The following is a 17,115-nucleotide window of genomic DNA, read 5'->3' as shown; positions in this document are numbered from 1 at the left end:
ACATTTCATACTAATTAAAAAATTAAACATCTGTTTGTATGTGGGATGATTATTTGCCCAAGAGCTAGACATTATTTAAGCTGCTTATGGCAGGAGAGGGAATTAAGAAAAAGCCTGCTTCTGTGAATGATGTTATGATAATTGGAGAGAAAAGTAATTCAAACCATTTCATGAAAGAAGAGCTACCACCAAATAATTCCTTGGAGAGGAATGACATAATTCTTAATTAGTCCGTTAGTTACTCTCTAGGCTTTCACCATATGAATCTAACAAGTAATTTGCGGGTATTATCTTTGTGGAATTTAACTTCAAGCTTTATAAACAAATAGAAGATAGATATGGAATAAGGACCAAAAATGAATAACTTACCTTTAAACCTGAAATAAAGGTGAAATATGAGTGATACCATAGAAGCCACAGCATAGTTAGTGGTTGTCTTAGGCTGGGTTCTCTAGAGAAACAAAACCAGTGAAGCATCTATAACCCGAAAAAAAAAAAAAAAAAAAACCAATGCTGTCAAGTCAATTTTGACTCATAGCGACCCTATAGGACAGAGTAGAACTGCCCCACAGGGTTTCCAAGGAGTGGCTGGTGAATTCGAACTGCCGACCTTTTGGTTAGCCGTAGCTCTTAACCACTGTACTACCTGGGCTTCTGAAGCATATATGTGTGTGTGAATATATATATACACATATATAGATATGTAGAGAGAGAGAGGGATTTATCTAGAGGAAATGGCTCATGCAGTTGTGGAAGCTGGCAAGTCCCAAATCCGTGGGTCAGACACCAGGCTAGAGGCTTCTCCTGACTCATGTGGTTGCAGGGGCTGACAAACCCAAAATCGGCAGGTCAGGCAGAAGGCTGCTAGCTCATAGGGTTGTGGGAGCTGGCAAATCTCAAGATCTTCAGGTCAGTCAGCAGGCTGTTGGCTCATGTTCCAGAGGTCAGAGTCAAATGCAGGACTCAGGGAGAGCTTTGCCGGAACATCTATATATATTGGGTGCAGGCCACACCCCCAAGGAAGCTGATTGCCTTTCAACTGATTGGGCTGCTCACATCAGATGACAAAATGGAAGATGATTATATACTATCTGCCAAACCACTGATCATCATGGCCTAGCCAAGTTGATATATAGCCTTAACCATCAGAGTGGTAAAAAACTAAAGTGGACTTTGAAGTTATACTGCTTATGCTTGAATCCCAGTTCCCTTTATTGGCTATGTGACCTAAGCTAAATTTTATCTGGGGATAATAATACCTCATAGGGTGATGGTGAGGATTTTAATGAAATAATATATAAAGTGCTAAGCATAGTATCTAACTTATATTAGTTGTTAATAACTTGACCACCTTTTCAGTATTTTGTTTTATCTAGTGGTGGCTATGTAATTTAATAAGCTTATAAAATAGATGAAAGATCTTAAATAATAATGTTTGTATATTTAAGCTGTTAGATTTAGATGAATTACAATTAAAATTAAATAGAAAGCAGACATAAAAGACATAAGAAGTTAGGCAGACTGAATATTAGTAGTGAAAATTTTGCTGACTGGGGGAAATGTACTTATTTCAGATTACTGAATTTATTTTTCCCAATTTCTTTCCCCCAAACTAAAAGATCAAACAATAAGTGTCTTTTGAATTTTTATTATGGTGCCTTTCGAACATATATGAAAGTAGTAAATATCCGTGAACCTGTCATCCAGCTGCAAACAATTATCAAGTCTTAACCAATCAATCCTCACCTAAGATTATTTTGAAACAAATTTCAAATGTAATATCATTTCAGACATAATACTTATTGAACACTATTTTGTGGAATATTCTAAAAGACGTGTAAGACAAAGTCCTTGCTATTGGATTTGAGAAGACTGAAAAATAACACTGCTTATTTAGTGTCCCTTCCCAAGTTTGAAACCAATTTAGAAATAAAATACAATCGTGAAATAGTCAAAATACCAGCTTTATTAGTAATAGGGCTAAATTTAGACTTTATAATGCCCTCTCTAGATTGATATTAAAACTGGAGGCCTTTTCCTTGCATTGGCAGGGCCTGTCCTGGCAAGCTGAGTAGAAAGTTTCTTCCTTCTGAGGATGAGCCACTCCAAATTAAAAGGACCCCAAAGGGTTGAGTCACAGATAGACACAGCTTTTTCCTAAGTCGCTTCTGGCCCCATGAGGAGGAGTATAAGAGGGAGTAGAGAAAGGTTAGAAGCGGTCCTTCTATTCTTTTCCCTTCCTGAGGACTAGAGTTTTCCTTCATGAAGTGTAAACAGCAGTGGTAGAAGATAGTTTCCCTCTGTGTTACTGTTAGCTGCTGTTGAGTCGGCCCAACGCATGGCAACCCTATGCACAACTGAATGAAACACTGCCCAGTCCTGCACCACCCCCATGATCAGTTGCATTATGATCCATAGGGTTTTCATTGGTTGATTTTCAGAGGTAGATTTTCAGGGCTTTCTTCCGAGACTGTCTGGAAGCTCCACTGAAAGCTGAGCAACACGCAAGCCTCCGCTGACGGATGGTGGCTGCACATTAGGTGCCTTGGCTGGGAATCTAACCAGGTCTCCCTCATGGAAGGTGAGAATTCTACCACTGAACCGCCAATGCCCTCATCTACCTGTTGCTGTCAAGACCGATTCCGACTCATAGTGACCCTATAGGACAGAGTAGAACTGCCCCATGGGGTTCCAAGGAGCAGCTGGTGGATTTGAACTGCCGACCTTTTGGTTAGCAGCTGAGCTCTTAACCACTACACCACTAGGGTGCCAATGCTCTCACTTAGTATTTAGTAGGTAATTTTTTATCATCCAGTATGGTCATTTCATTACAGTATTATTACTACAGTCAATAAACATTCACCAAGTATCTGTTCTTTCCAGGTACTATGGTGATGGCAGCAGTAATAAATAACAATAATCCTTAACATTTGCTGAATGCTAACTATAGTATTCTGTTGAATCTAATGCCATTTATTATAAGATGCACAATTTTATGTGTACTGCTAAGAGAAAACCTTTATGCTATTAAACTATTATACACAATTCATTGTAAAATACACCCTAAATTCAGAAATGTTAAAAAGTTCAAAACTATCTTTTTTAAATGATGAAGCATGGCACTTTCCAAGCGAAATCATTTAATTGTCCTAGTCCTATGAGATAGGTGCCATCATTATCCTCATTCTTATAGATAAGGAAGCTCAGCCACAGAGGGATAACTTTCTCAACGTCACACAGGTAGCAGGTAGACTTGAGACCAGGCATCCTAAGTCCAGAGCGCTACCCTCAACCACCACACTATACTGCCTTTAGCCAAAGGTGAGTAAAACACAGTAACTTCTTTTAAGGAATTCATGAGAGGCAGAAGAGGGAAACAAGTACATAATTTATGCTATAATGTGATAAATGCTATAGCAGAGCTATGCATAAGAGACAATGGGAATGCAGAGGAGAGACTGTTTAACTGTCTGAGGAGGTGTGTGTGTGTATTTGTGTGTGTGTGTGTGTGTGTACCAAGCCCTCTTCTCTTTTATGACAAATAAGCAGATATTATAACTTAAAAAAAAATCACAGTTAGATCTTCTAACTCCCTGCATTGCTGTGGCTGTGTTTTGATCTTTGATTCCTCCTGTTGCAGCTAAAAAAAAAAAAAAAATCAAAATACATTACACTCTTTAAAACACCTTTATTTTAATGTCTATATAATATATAAGCACCAGGATTCACTAGATGTATCTTATTAAGATGAATTTCTGGGAAAATAAAATGTTCGGAATAGCTAAGTAAATGAAGTTTAATATTTTCACAGGTGCTGGAGAAAATTTGGAGAATACAATGGCAGCCTTTCAGCAGTAAGTATGTAAAAAAGTACTCTTTTTTTTTTTTTAAACAGTTTAAAATGATGATTCACAAAGTGAAGAAGGTAATACATGTAGCGTCCACTTGTGGTAGTTGTTTCTATTTTTTTTAAATTACTCTCTTTTAATACAGTTTGAAGTGTTACAAAGAGTGTTTGGCTTCTGTATAATTGAAAAATCTAGATCAGAGTTTTGGGTTATCAAAAGATACTATAGTTCCAAAGCTGAAAGAAGACATTTGTAACAAACAACATACTGTTTATAATGCTAATTAGTCTTGGAGAGAAGAGAAAAGGAGAAAATGGAACAACTGTTACATTAGCTGCTGTTTATGAACAAGATTATGTGTCTTTCTACCCAGTAATTTTTATACTGACCTGAACCTGCAGTCTGGTCTTTCTTCTTTATGACCTCATGAATGTTTATTTTATTTTTTAAACAAGGTAAAGTTAAAATATTTTCTGTTTATAAATTATTCATGTTTCATCTAGATGCCTTTTAGAACACTTCAGAGAGAAACAGCAGGAGAGACAGGAATGAGAGCTGATTAATACCTTGTTCTGTGTCTTAGAGTAAATGATTGTCATCAGTCTGTGGTAATGATGAGAACAGTGTTTTCTTTTCCCTGAAAAAATAAAACAGAGAATGTGGAAAGTTAAATCCAACGGAAGATATTACTTATCCATATTTAGTAAGAAAAATATTTTCTTATATAATTTTTGAACCATTTTTTATGTATATAATTGGGGCTAAGAAATCAAGAGCATTTAAGTTTTCTGCTTCTCATTCATTCAAAGTTATCTTAGAGATTATTTTTCCTATTAGCAGGTCCAGTGGTGCTGCTTCTCCATATTCTAGTTTCATCTAAATCTATCCTGTTTGTATTTGTCATCCCTAACTCTACCTATTCTATAATAGGATGCCTTTTGACTATGATCTCAAAAGTCTCTTACAGGTCCAAAAATGAAAAATCTTTCCTCTTGTCGCAGACTATGAAATAGAATACTTTAAATTAATTTAAATTCTTTTCTCTACTGAGGTTTTATATCTGTTTAGCTAGCTATAGCTAAATATAGATATATAATCTTACATGTACAGTTTCCACTGAGATACATACACACACACATTATAATTGATCAAATATTTGTTGACTGGGATGTAGGTGAAATATATTACTTGGAAAAGAACTGCTCATAACTTTAAGTGACTTCAGCATTCTTTATGTTTAAAGTACAGCGAATTCTTGTTATTCATGGTAGTTCTGTTCTACAAAGGAATCTCCCTGGTGGTGCAAATGGCTAATGTGCTCAGCTGCTAACCAATAAGTTGGAAGTTTGAGTTCACCCAGAGGCACCTTGGAAGGAAGACCTGGCGATCTACTTCTGAAAAATCAGCCATTGGTAATCCTATGGAGCACAGTTCTACTGACACACATGGGATTGCCAAGAATCTAAGTTGGCTAGTTAGTGTTCTAGAAAGTCTCAGTAAACACAGAATTAGGGAATATAGGGAAAATACAGAGTTAGGCTCCTACAGGTCTCTGGTCACATTATAATTAGCCATTCAGTACATAATCTTGTTTTATGTGTGTTTCTGTTTAAAGACACCTTATTTAATATATATTGTTGGTTCATTAACATTGAACTTGTGGCCAACAGCACTATACTCATGCTTAAACAAAGCTTATCTAACACATGTGTTTTCTCTGTAAGGCACCTTCTTGTGCTTAGGAACACTAGACAGTGCGTCAGCACTATGCTATGGGGCCGTTTTAAATAGCAAAATCACCGAAGAAGAGCACAAACAGCGCAAAAAAAAATTACACTAAATATACCACAAAACGGACACTTGTTTACAGTATGAGAGGTGAAATAAGAAGGCAGAATGTTGCCTTGTTCAACCTCAGCTGGCAATGTGCATGCTGAGGGACTTAATTTTTGGCAGCCCTACTCATGTCCACAAATGACTACAAAGGTACTATATTGATTTTGAGATTATAAACACATTTTAGCAAATTCGCAAATAAGGAATCTGTGAATGAGGATCAACTGTGTAGAGTCTGTGAATGGTGCATTTGAAAATATCACAAGTATTTTTTATCTTTGAAAATGTTTATCCTCTGAATCTTTTTTGATATTCAAAGGATATCTAATTTAAATGATTTTTACTTGTTAAATACAATGTTATATTTCACATCTGTGTTAGCAATCCAGGGCTCCTATAACAGAAATACCACAAGTGGATGGCTTTAATGAAGTGAAGTTTATTCTCTCACAGTCCGGTAGGCTACAATTCCACATTCAGGGCATCAGCTCCAGCAGAAGGCTTTCTCTTTCTGTCAGCTCTGGAGGAAGGTCCTTGTGATGCATCAGTCTTCCCTTGGTCTGGGAGCATCTCAGTGAAGGAACCTCAGGTCCAAAGGATGTACTCTGCTCCTGGCACTGCTTTCTTGGTGGTATGAGGTTTCCATGTGTCTCTGCTCGCTTCTCTCTTTAATATCTCAAAAGAGATTGCCTTAAGACACTGTCCAATCTTGTATACCTCATCAGTATAACTGCCGCTAATCCATCTTATTACATCATAGTGATTGAATTTACAACACATGAGGAAATCACATCAGATTATGAAATGGTACACAATTATACAATACTGGGAATCCTGACCCAGCCAAGTTGACAGATATTTTTTGGGGACACAATTCTGTCCATGACAGCATCTTTGTTATGTTGTTAGTTGCTGTTGATTCTGACTCATGGTGACCCCACAGCATGCAGAATAGAACTGCTCCATAGGGTTTTCAAGGCTGGGACCTTTTGGAAGCAAATGGGCAGGCCTGAATTCCGAGGCATCTCTGGGTGGTGCCAGCCTTTCAGTTAGTAGTCAAGCATTTAACTATTTGTGCCACCCAACGACTCCTTCCTATGTTTAAACCAAAACTCATTGCTGTTGAGTTGATTGCGACTCATAGTGACCCTGTAGGACAGAGTAGAGTTGCCCCATAGAGTTTCCAAGGAGCGGCTGGTGGATTCGAACTGCCAACCTTTTGGTTAGCAGCCGAGCTCTTAACCACTGCGCCACCAGGGTTCCTTCCTATCTTTAGCAGGTCTTCAGTTGTCTTATTCAAACAATAACTATTGAAAAGTGCCACAGCCTTCTCTAAATACCATGTGGCAGGTTTCTGTAATTTTTGTTAGTTTGAGAAGTTTTTCTGATATTTTGAAAAGAAGCAAGCAACTCTTTTATATATTATTAAAATGTTTACTAGATGAATTTGTAAGGCTGCTTGTTAATTGACTTTGAAATTTACATAAAACCTAAATCAAAAAGGCTTTAATTTTAACCTTTTTTTTTTAAAAAAAAATTGTTAGTGGTGGTGGTGGTTGGTTTTTTTATTTTGTTTTCCTTTGTCTTATATTAGTGCTCTTGCTATCAATGAGCACTCTTTTTTTTTTTTGACTTTTTTTTTATTGTACTTTTTAAGTGAAAATTTACAATTCAAGTTAGTCTCTCATACAAAAATTTATACATACATTGTTATGTGACCCTAATTGCTCTCTCTATACTGTGACAGCACACTCTTCCTTTCCACGCCAGATTTCCTGTGTCCATTCAACCGGTTCCTGACCCTCTCTGCCTTCTCATGTCACCTCTAGACAGGAGCTGCCCATTTAGTCTAATGTATGTACTTGAGCTAAGAAGCACACTCTTCACAAGTATCATTTTGTGTCCCATAGTCTAGTCTAATCTTTGTCTGAAGAGTTGGCCTCAGGAATGGTTTTAGTTCTGGGTTGACAGAGAGTGCAGGGGGCATGCTTTCTGAGGATCCTCCAGTCTCAGTCAGACCATTAAGTCTGGTCTTTTTACTAGAATTTGAGTTCTGCACCCCACTTTTCTCCTGCTCCATCAGGCCCTCTGTTATGTTCCCTGTCATGGTGGTCATTGGTGGTAGCCGGGCACCATCCAGTTCTTCTGGTCTCAGGCTGATGCAATCTCTGGTTTATGTGGCCCTTTCTGTCCCTTGGGCTAATACTTTCCTTGTGACTTTGGTGTTCTTCATTATCCTTTATTTCAGGTGAGTTGGGACAAATTGATGCATCTTAGATGGCTGCTTACTAGCTTTTAAGACCCAAGACACCACTCAACAAAGCAGGATGCACAACATTTTCTTAATAAACTTTGTTATGCTAATTGACCTAGATGTCCCCTGAAAGCATGGTCCCCAGACCCCCGCCCCTGCTACTCTGTCCCTCGAAGTGTTTGATTGTATTCAGGAAACTTGTTAGCTTTGGTTTAGTCCATGAGCACTCTTTTCGTTAGTTTTTTTTTTTTCAATTTACTATTTATATGATGACATACCTTTCCTAAATTTTATTTTAAAGGCCCTAGAAGAACATACAGATAGTCCCCGGCTTACGACAGGGTTCCATTCTGACGACTACTCTGTCGTATGTCGGTTCTGATGTAAGTCAAATACCTCATTTTTTTAGTTTTCATTATTATTACCTCTTATTATCGGTATCTTTATAAATCTGATCTTTGAGAGTTGGAAATGTTACATCTGATAATGATAACTTAAGCAAATTACACACTACAACATTGTATGTAGTACATATTACTGATGATAAGATGTATGAAAAAAAAGGACCATCATAAGTGCGGTTCATCGTAACTCAAATCTGTTGTAAGTCGAGGACTACCTGTATAGTATAATTTCCTTGTCAACAGATAATGAAAGAGAGTATTTGTTGTCAAAATTTCAGAGAAGAGTAATTATGGATCTCTTCTTTAGTCTGATTTATCTTGCTGTCCTGACAGTGAGCTAAGAAGTTAATAATTCTTCTGTTTCTTTCATTGCTCAAACTAGACACTAGACAGCACTTAGAAGTTTGTTTGTTTAATATCCCTGCTTCATGAGCAACAAGAAAAAATTGTTTAAACATATCTTTTCAAGGTACTATATTTTACAAAGGTAAAGAGTTATAATACATAATCCATAGAAGACAGATACTGTGCTTAAGGATAGTATACCCTTGCTAGGATGAGTAGTCGAGGGAAAGATAGGTAAAAATATAATCACCAGTTAAAACTCAGATCTTATTTATATAAATATTTAGACATACATGTCACGAAGCATACATATTACAGCATGGAGGTGAAGAAGAGATTAGAGTATAAATAATTGGTGTAAGAAGCATGGTTAAGGAATCAGGAAGCATGATAACCAAGGCATTGAGGAGTTATTGTGTTAGTCACCTAGTGCTGCTGTAATTAAAAAAATACCACAAGTGGGTGACTTTAAAGAACAGAAATTTATTTTCTCCTAGTTCAGGAAGTTAGAAGTCGGAATTCAGGGCGTGGCTGTAGGGAGAGTTCCTTGGCATTTCTTGGTGTCTGTCTTCCCCTGTATGTGTCTGTGTCTATCTCTTCTTTTTATAACTTAGAAGTTAGTAGGTTTAGGACCTACCCAACACTGGTATGACCTCTGTGTGACACACACAGTTTGTCTCCAATTTCTAATTAGAAAAAAGGCCATTAGAAATAGGATGCCAATCACCAATATTGATCATGTCCTTCTGATCAGAATCTTAACACACCAGACACTCTCAAAGTGTTAACACATGAAAAATAGTTTTTATTACTTAAAGTAAGAAGCAGACAGCACACCAGAACAAATGCAGATCCATGTGAGCATCTCCCCAACTTGAGAAGGCTATCTGGGCAGAGATAATGACTCTTCCACAGATACTCCACTTTGTGCTGTAGGTGAGGGACTTAAAAATAGGGTGACCTACCTTCTGCGAGTCTCCGCCTGGCCAGGTAGACCTAATTAGATGGGCTGAAAATTTATGCTAAGCATGCTCCGCCAAGCACCCTAGCTGAGGAGCCCACAAGGACCCACAGCCAGCCATTTTTATATCCCATAGCCACATGGGGAAGCAGTCAAGCCTTATTACTCCTCCTGAGGCTTTGTTAGCTTAGCTAGTTGGCCTCCAGGTGATCCTTCTTAGTTGAGTCAGCCCTTACTATTGGCCTCAGTTGTGGTCCTTCTCTCAGAACCAGGACCATAGGTCAAATCATTCACTGTAAAGGGGTTCTATACCCTGCAACCTCATTAACAACAAAAAGATCACATCCACAGGTATAAGAACCGGGACTTTAATACATATTTTTGGGGACACAATTTAGTCCATTACAGCTAACATTTGATAGAGAGAAAGAAGCTATTTTTAAAATGTGAAAGTTTGAGATTAAGATGTGAGGCTACACAACATGATAAAGACAATATCACTAAATTGTGCATGTGAAGATGGTTGAAATGATAAATGTTGTGTTACATACATATTTATCCCCACCCCCCCAAAAAAAAGATATGAGGCTATGTGGACAAAGTGTCTAGGAAACTGAAAGAACCTTAGGAATATATGGAAAATTAATTCATCGTATTATATTATATTCATTATATCATCATATTATACTGGGACTAAAGAAGTAATTAGGACTAACAAGGAGAAATAATTACATCTCATAATTGTATAAAAAGTGCTTTAATGTCGTTTATAAAATGCTTTCACAAACACCATCTCCCTTAGATTGTGAATATGGCTCTTCTTTAATTCCTCAGGATCAGGAATCTTTTTCATCTCTCAGTTTCTAATACCTGGCTCAGGGTCTGACACTAGTAGGCCCTCATAAGTTGTTTAATGAATGAGATATAGAATGGGGGTGCTCAAGGACAAAGCAGGATATTAGCAGAAGAGCGATGAAGGGGACAGAGCCCTATCCATAGTGAGCATAGAGCTAAAAATTAAGGAATTGTAAAGCATACACACAGCACACACACATAGAGTCGCTAAGCCCTTGAGTACTTAAAATCTGGTTCTTAAGGGCTAATAGAACTAGGTTATTAAACTAGGCCGCCTTTGTAAATACCCATAGGACAGTTAAATCCCTGTGGTATTGACAAGAATGGTAAGAGAAAGACGCAAATTGTATTAGCAATAGCTGGAAGTATAAGTTGGCAGACAGTCAAGGTAATTAATCAGTGACCTGGTTTTCATGATAAATTTTTTAAAATATCTAGTTAATATAACACTAATTATCTCATCTGTGGAATGGAAATCATAATATTACCTCAATGTTACAAGGATTAAATGAGACTTAAATTCTTTAGCATAGAGTCTGTTGTAAGTCATTAGGTAATATTTCTTGGAGTTTTAGGTACTGTACACATCTTACAGAGCTAGAATTTGTTTTGTTCTTTCTGGACATGTAGAAGCCTTGGCTTCCTTGACTTTTTTCTTGTGTTATCATCAGCTTGTCAGAAGCTCAGCTATAAAATACCTGATGGGTTTTTTTTTTCTTTTTTAATTGTACTTTAGATGAAGGTTTATAGAACAAATAGTTTCTCATTAAACGGTTAGTACACATATTGTTTTATGACAATGGTTAACAACCCCATGACATGTCAACACTGTCCCTTCTCAACCTTGGGTTCTCTATTACCAGCTTTCCTGTCCCCTCCTGCCTTCTAGTCCTTGTCCCTGGACTGTTGTGCCCCATTAGTCTCGTTTTGTTTTATGGGGCTGTCTAATCTTTGGCTGAATGGTGAACCTCAGGAGTGACCTCATTACTGAGCTAAAAGGGTGTCCAGGGACCATGCTCTCGTGGTTTCTCCAGTCTCTGTCAGGCCAGTAAATCTGGTCTTTTTTTTTTGAGTTAGAATTTTGTTCTACATTTTTTCTCCAGCTCTGTCCAGGACCCTCTGTTGTGATCCCATTCAGAGCAGTCGGTGGTGGTAACCAGGCACTATCTAGTTGTACTGGACTCAGTCTGGTGGAGGCCATGGTAGTTGTGGTCCATTAGTCCTTTGGACGAATCTTTTCCCTGTGTCCTGTTCTTTTCATTCTCCCTTGCTCCCGAAGGGATGAGACCAGTGGAGTATCTTAGATGGCTGCTTACAGGCTTTTAAGAGCCCAAATGCTACGCACCAAGGTACAATGTAGAACATTGGCTTTATAAACTGTGTTATGCCAATTGAGCTAGATGTTCCCCAAGACCATGGTCCCCACAGCCCTCCACCCAGCAGTTCAGTCCCTCAGGGAGTTTGGATGTGTCTATGGAACTTCCATGACCTTTCCTTGTACAAGTTGTGCTGGCTTTCCCAGTATTCTGTACTGTCTTAACCTTCGCCAAAGTTATCACTTATCTATTGTCTATTTTGTATTTCTCCCCCACCCCTCCCATCCCTCGTAACCAACAAAGATTGTTTCTTTTTGTGTGTAAACTTTTTCATGAGTTTTTTCAGTAGAGGTCTCATACAATATGTCCATTTGTGATTGACTGATTTCACTCAGCATAATGTCCTTAAGTTTCATCCACGTAATGAGATGCTTCACAGATTCACCTTTGTTCTTTATCTTTGCATAATACTCCATTGTGTGTATGTACCATAGTTTGTTTATCCATTCATCTGTTGATGGGTATCTAGGTTGTTTCCATCTTTTTGCTATTGTGAACAGTGCTTCAGTGAATATGGGTGTGCATGTGTCTATTCGTGTGACGGCTCTTATTTCTCTAGGATATATTCTTAGGAGTGGGATTGCTGGATCGTATGGTATTTCTATTTCTAGCTTTCTAAGGAAGTGCCATATCATTTTCCAAAATGGTTGTATCATTTTGCATTCCCATTAGCAGTGCATAAGAGTTCCAATCTCCCCGCAGCTTCTCCAGCATTTGTTATTTCCAGTTTTTTTGATTCATCCCAGTAATAGTGGGGGTGAAATGGTATCTCATTATGGTTTTAATTTGCATTTCTCTAATGGCTAGTGATCGTGAGCATTTCCTCATGTGTCTGTTGGCCACTTGAATGTCTTCTTTGGGGAAGTGTCTGTTCATTTCCTTTGCCCATTTTTTAATTGGTTTATTTGTCTTTTTGTTGTAAAGGTGTTGGATTTTCTTGTAAATTTTAGAGATTAGACCTTTGTCTGACTTGTAATGTCCAAAAATTTTTTCCCAGTCTGCAGGTTCTCTTTTTACTCTTTTGGTGAAGTCTTTTGATGAGCATAACTGTTTAATCTTTAGAAGATCCCAGTTATCTAGCTTATCTTCTGGAGTTTGTGTGTTGTTGGTTATGGTTTGTATCCTGTTAATGCCATGCATTAGGGCCTCTAGCATTGATCCTGTTTTTTCTTCTATGAACTTTATAGTTTTTGGCTTTATATTTAGGTCTTTGATCTATCTTGAATTAGTTTTTGTGTATGGTTTGAGGTATGAGTCCTATTTCATTTTTTTGTAGATGGACATCCAGTTTTGCCAGCACCATTTGTTAAAAAGACTGTCTTTTCCCCATTTGATGGACTTTGGGCCCTTGTTGAAGATGAGGTGACCGTAGGTGAATGGGTTTACCTCTGAGTTCTCAATTCTGTTCCATTGGTCAAGGTATCTGTTGTTGTACCAGTACCAGGCTGTTTTGACTACTGTAGCTGTATAGTAGGTTCTGAGGTCAGGTAGTACGAGTCCTCCTACTTTATTCTTCTTCAATAGTGCCTTACTTATCCGGGGCTTCTTCCCTTTCCATGTAAAGTTAATGATTAGTTTTTCCACCTCTTTAAAGAATGTTGTTGGTATTTGGATGGGGTTGCATTGTATTTGTAAATTGCTTTGGGTAGAATTGTCATTTTCACAATGTTAAGTCTACTTATCCATGAACATGGTATGTTTTTCCATTTCTGTAGATCGCTTTGGGTTTCTTGCAGTTGTGTTTTGTAGTTTTCTTTGTATAGGTCTTTTACATCCCTGGTTAGATTTATTCCTAAGTATTTTATTTTTTTAGGGGCTATTATAAATGGTATTGTTTTCCTGATTTCCTTTTCATCATTGTCTTTATTGGTGTATAGGACTCCAACTGATTTTTGTATGTTTATCTTGTATTGTGCTACTCTGCTGAATCTTTCTATTAGTTCCAGTAGTTTTCTCGTGGAGTCTTTAGGGTTTTCTATGTATAGTATCATATCATCCGCAAACAGGGACAGTTTAACTTCTTCTTCACCAACTTGGATGCCCTTTATTTCTTTTTCTTGTCTTATTGCTCTAGCTAGGACTTCCAGCCCAGTGTTAAATAGGAGAGAAGATAAATGGCATCCTTGTCTTGTTCCTGTTCTCAAGGGGAATGTTTTCAGCCTCTCTCCATTACAAATGATGTTGGCTGTTGGTTTTGCATAGATGCCCTTTATTCTGTTGAGAAATTTCCATTCTATACCTATTATATTGAGAGTTTTTATCAGGAATGGGTGTTGGACTTTGTCAAATGCCTTTTCTGTGTCAATTGAGATGATCATATGATTCTTTTCTTTCCTTTTATTTATGTGGTGGATTACATTGATTTATTTTCTAATGTTGAACCATCCTTGCACACCTGGTATGAATCCTAGTTGGTCATGGTGTATTATTTTTTTGATATGATGCTGAATTCTATTGGCCCGAATTTTGTTGAGAATAAAATATCTGATATTTTAATTGAGGTAGATGCATGTTATTTATAGAACATTTTGAAGGCCAAAATGATAAAAAAATTTTCAGTTCCCAGTATGTTCCAGTTATTTACGTAGGAAATTTGGGATAATTTTACTAGGATAATTTACAAATTATTCTAGATACACTTACATATGCTCCACATTTTTATTTGTTTCCTTGTGAATAAGCGATAAATATACAATAAGTAGAAAATATTTTTTATATAATTCCTAAACATTTCTAAAAATAGTCAACATTTCAGCTCAAGGAAAACTTCATACATAGAAAGATTTCTTAGGTCATACACACATATTTGTGTGTGTATAAAAATTACAGGGAAATATAGATAACCTTTGTTTTTACTCTCCATACACTCTTACTAAAACAAAAAGAAAAGAAAAACAAAGTAATACATGTGTATGGCCAAAAATCAATAAACCAATATATACATGTATTTTTAGCTATACAAAGGATCTTAGAATTTTGTCTTAGAACTATTTGCTGGTTATATATGTTGCTTACAGTTTCTACATTTTTTAGTCTTTTAAACAAATTAAGCACAGTATAACAATATTTAAGAAAACTTAAAAATACAGAAAAATAAATCTACCAACCTAAAGATTTGTTTGAATATTTTATTTTAGACTTATTTTAATGCATTTGTGGTTTTAGCAAACATAAAATTGGCAAACAAATGATCTCTTTTGAAGGTAAATATCCTTTAGAAGAGAACACACAAAGCTAATGACTTTGTCATTTATATCTTAGTATTAAGGGCTCAAGGAGCCCTGGTGGAGCAATGATTAAATGCTTGGCTGCTAACCGAAAGGTTGTCAGTTTGAATCCACCAGCTGCTCCACTGGAGAAGGATGTGGCAGCCTGCTTCTGTAAAGATTTACAGCCTTGGAAACCCTATTGGGCAGTTCTGCTCTGTGCTACAGGGTCACTATGAGTCGGAATTGACTCCATGGCAATGGTTTTTGTTTTGTTTTGTTTTGTTTTTGCTATTAAGGACCCACATTGGTTGTTTGTTTTCCTCTAACAACTGGTAGTGATTAGAATACTGGTGGTGGGGAGGGGTAGGGGATATATAAGGAGAAGGAGGGGAGCAGGTGGACCTGTATGAGGTATCACAGTATGAGACTTTGGGTGGCAGCAGATGGCCATCGGGACTTGGGGAATGGGATGGCTGATGGAGTTAGGCCATCAGAAGTAGGCAAAATAATAGAAAATGGGGAAATGGTTTGCTCTAAAGGCAAATTTTGCCAGCTTCATAATTTTAGAATCCTTAGATCTGGGATGGCCAGGATCCTAAAAATCATCAAATCCAACTCCCATCATAGGGGGCTTGCATCTTCCTCAACCACTTTCTTTTTTAACCAAATGTGTTACCACACACTTTTGAAGACATTAAGAAACTTTTACATACTTTTAAAAATTTCTTCTTTAATTGATATATAATATCTTTTACATCTATTGTAAGTTACATATAAAACAGAAGATACTTTTGCCCCACTTAGGAGGTTTGCTGGCAAAATAAGATTCATGAGTGCGTGTATATATAAAAGGGCGCCCAGTTTTTCTTACCTTAAATTCCTGCTGTAATTCATTCTGTTGGTGGTGAATTAATTGATATCCAGATTGTTGTATTTTAGATAAAGATATATATTCTTAATGGAAAGATTTTTATTTTTCCATTATAAAAGTTTATATTCTAAAAAAGTCAAATTAATTCAGATATTCTATGTCAGGTAAAAAATTGACCTGCCCAAATTCCTAATCCCATTCCTAATAATACCACTTATAAGAGGTAACCATTATAATGATTTGGCTTACATCTGTTAGTCTTTTTAAAAAATTTATATATAAACTTTATTTTACATCAGGTGATCATACTATACCTACTTTTTTCATTCAAATACACTCAACAATGCCATTCCACTTATTCTTTGAAATCACTGCATAGTACTTACTTCATTGTATGGATATGGACCATAACTGATGAACATTTAGTTCTAGCTGGTGATAGTTGGAGCCCTGGTGGTGCAGTGGCTAAGATCTTGGCTGCTAACCAAAAGGTAGGCAGTTCAAATCCACCAGCTGCTCTACTCCGTCATGTAGGGTCGCTATGAGACAGAGTTGACTTCATGACAAAAGGTTTGGTTTGGTTTGGGTGATAATTAAAATGTAAAAGGTTAATGGATGCTAATAATTAAGACATGGCTTCATTTCACTCATTTAGAGTGTGCTGAATAGTGACAGTATGCTTGAATGTTAGAAAATATGGAATAAACATAGGCCCTTCCTCTCTAGGAACTTAATATCGAGTTGTAGAGACATGACCTTATATGAAACCACTAGGAAACAATTTAAGTGCGTGGGAATATATTGTACAAACTGTAGTTTATTTACTTTTATATTTTCTCAACCTACCCTGCCCACCTAAGCTCTTACTTTTTCCATTCCCGAATTTTATTTTATTTTTTTTTAAGTTCATTGCCAGTTTATTTTTATTATTTTTTTTTATTGTACTTCAGGTGAAGGCTTACAGAACAAATAGTTTCTCAAGAAACAGTAGTACACATATTGTTTTATGACATTGGTTAACGACCCCACAACATGTTAACCCTCTAACTTCTCAACCTTTTTTTTTTGGTGAAAATACACATAGCCAAAGATACACCATTTCAAAAATTTCTACATGCACAGTTCAGTGACATTGACTACGCTCTTCGAATTGTGC

The 17,115-nt window shown here is 36.9% G+C and overlaps 1 protein-coding gene across 3 annotated transcripts in view; it reads left to right on the top strand.

Moving 5' to 3' along the window:
• The window catches only part of GDPD1 (glycerophosphodiester phosphodiesterase domain containing 1), a 48,272-nt gene that overhangs the window by 6,701 nt on the left and 24,456 nt on the right, over positions 1–17,115 (top strand). Inside the window, exons 1-2 of one of the 3 annotated variants that reach the window (XM_023732712.1) lie at positions 2,736–3,321; positions 3,812–3,854. In XM_023732712.1, the coding sequence (XP_023588480.1) occupies positions 3,838–3,854 (17 nt within the window). In that variant the 5' untranslated portion in view covers positions 2,736–3,321; positions 3,812–3,837. Of the gene's footprint in view, positions 1–2,735; positions 3,322–3,811; positions 3,855–8,239; positions 8,322–17,115 lie in introns of those variants that run through there. The other 2 variants (XM_023732711.1, XM_023732713.1) reach the window with 2 other exon arrangements.

The sequence above is a fragment of the Trichechus manatus genome, unplaced genomic scaffold (genome assembly GCF_000243295.1).
Source record: "Trichechus manatus latirostris isolate Lorelei unplaced genomic scaffold, TriManLat1.0 scaffold00054, whole genome shotgun sequence".
In the NCBI taxonomy this organism is placed as follows: domain Eukaryota; kingdom Metazoa; phylum Chordata; class Mammalia; order Sirenia; family Trichechidae; genus Trichechus; species Trichechus manatus.
The sequence above is the reverse complement of the archived record's forward strand: the minus strand, read 5'-3'. Positions and strand labels throughout refer to the sequence as shown.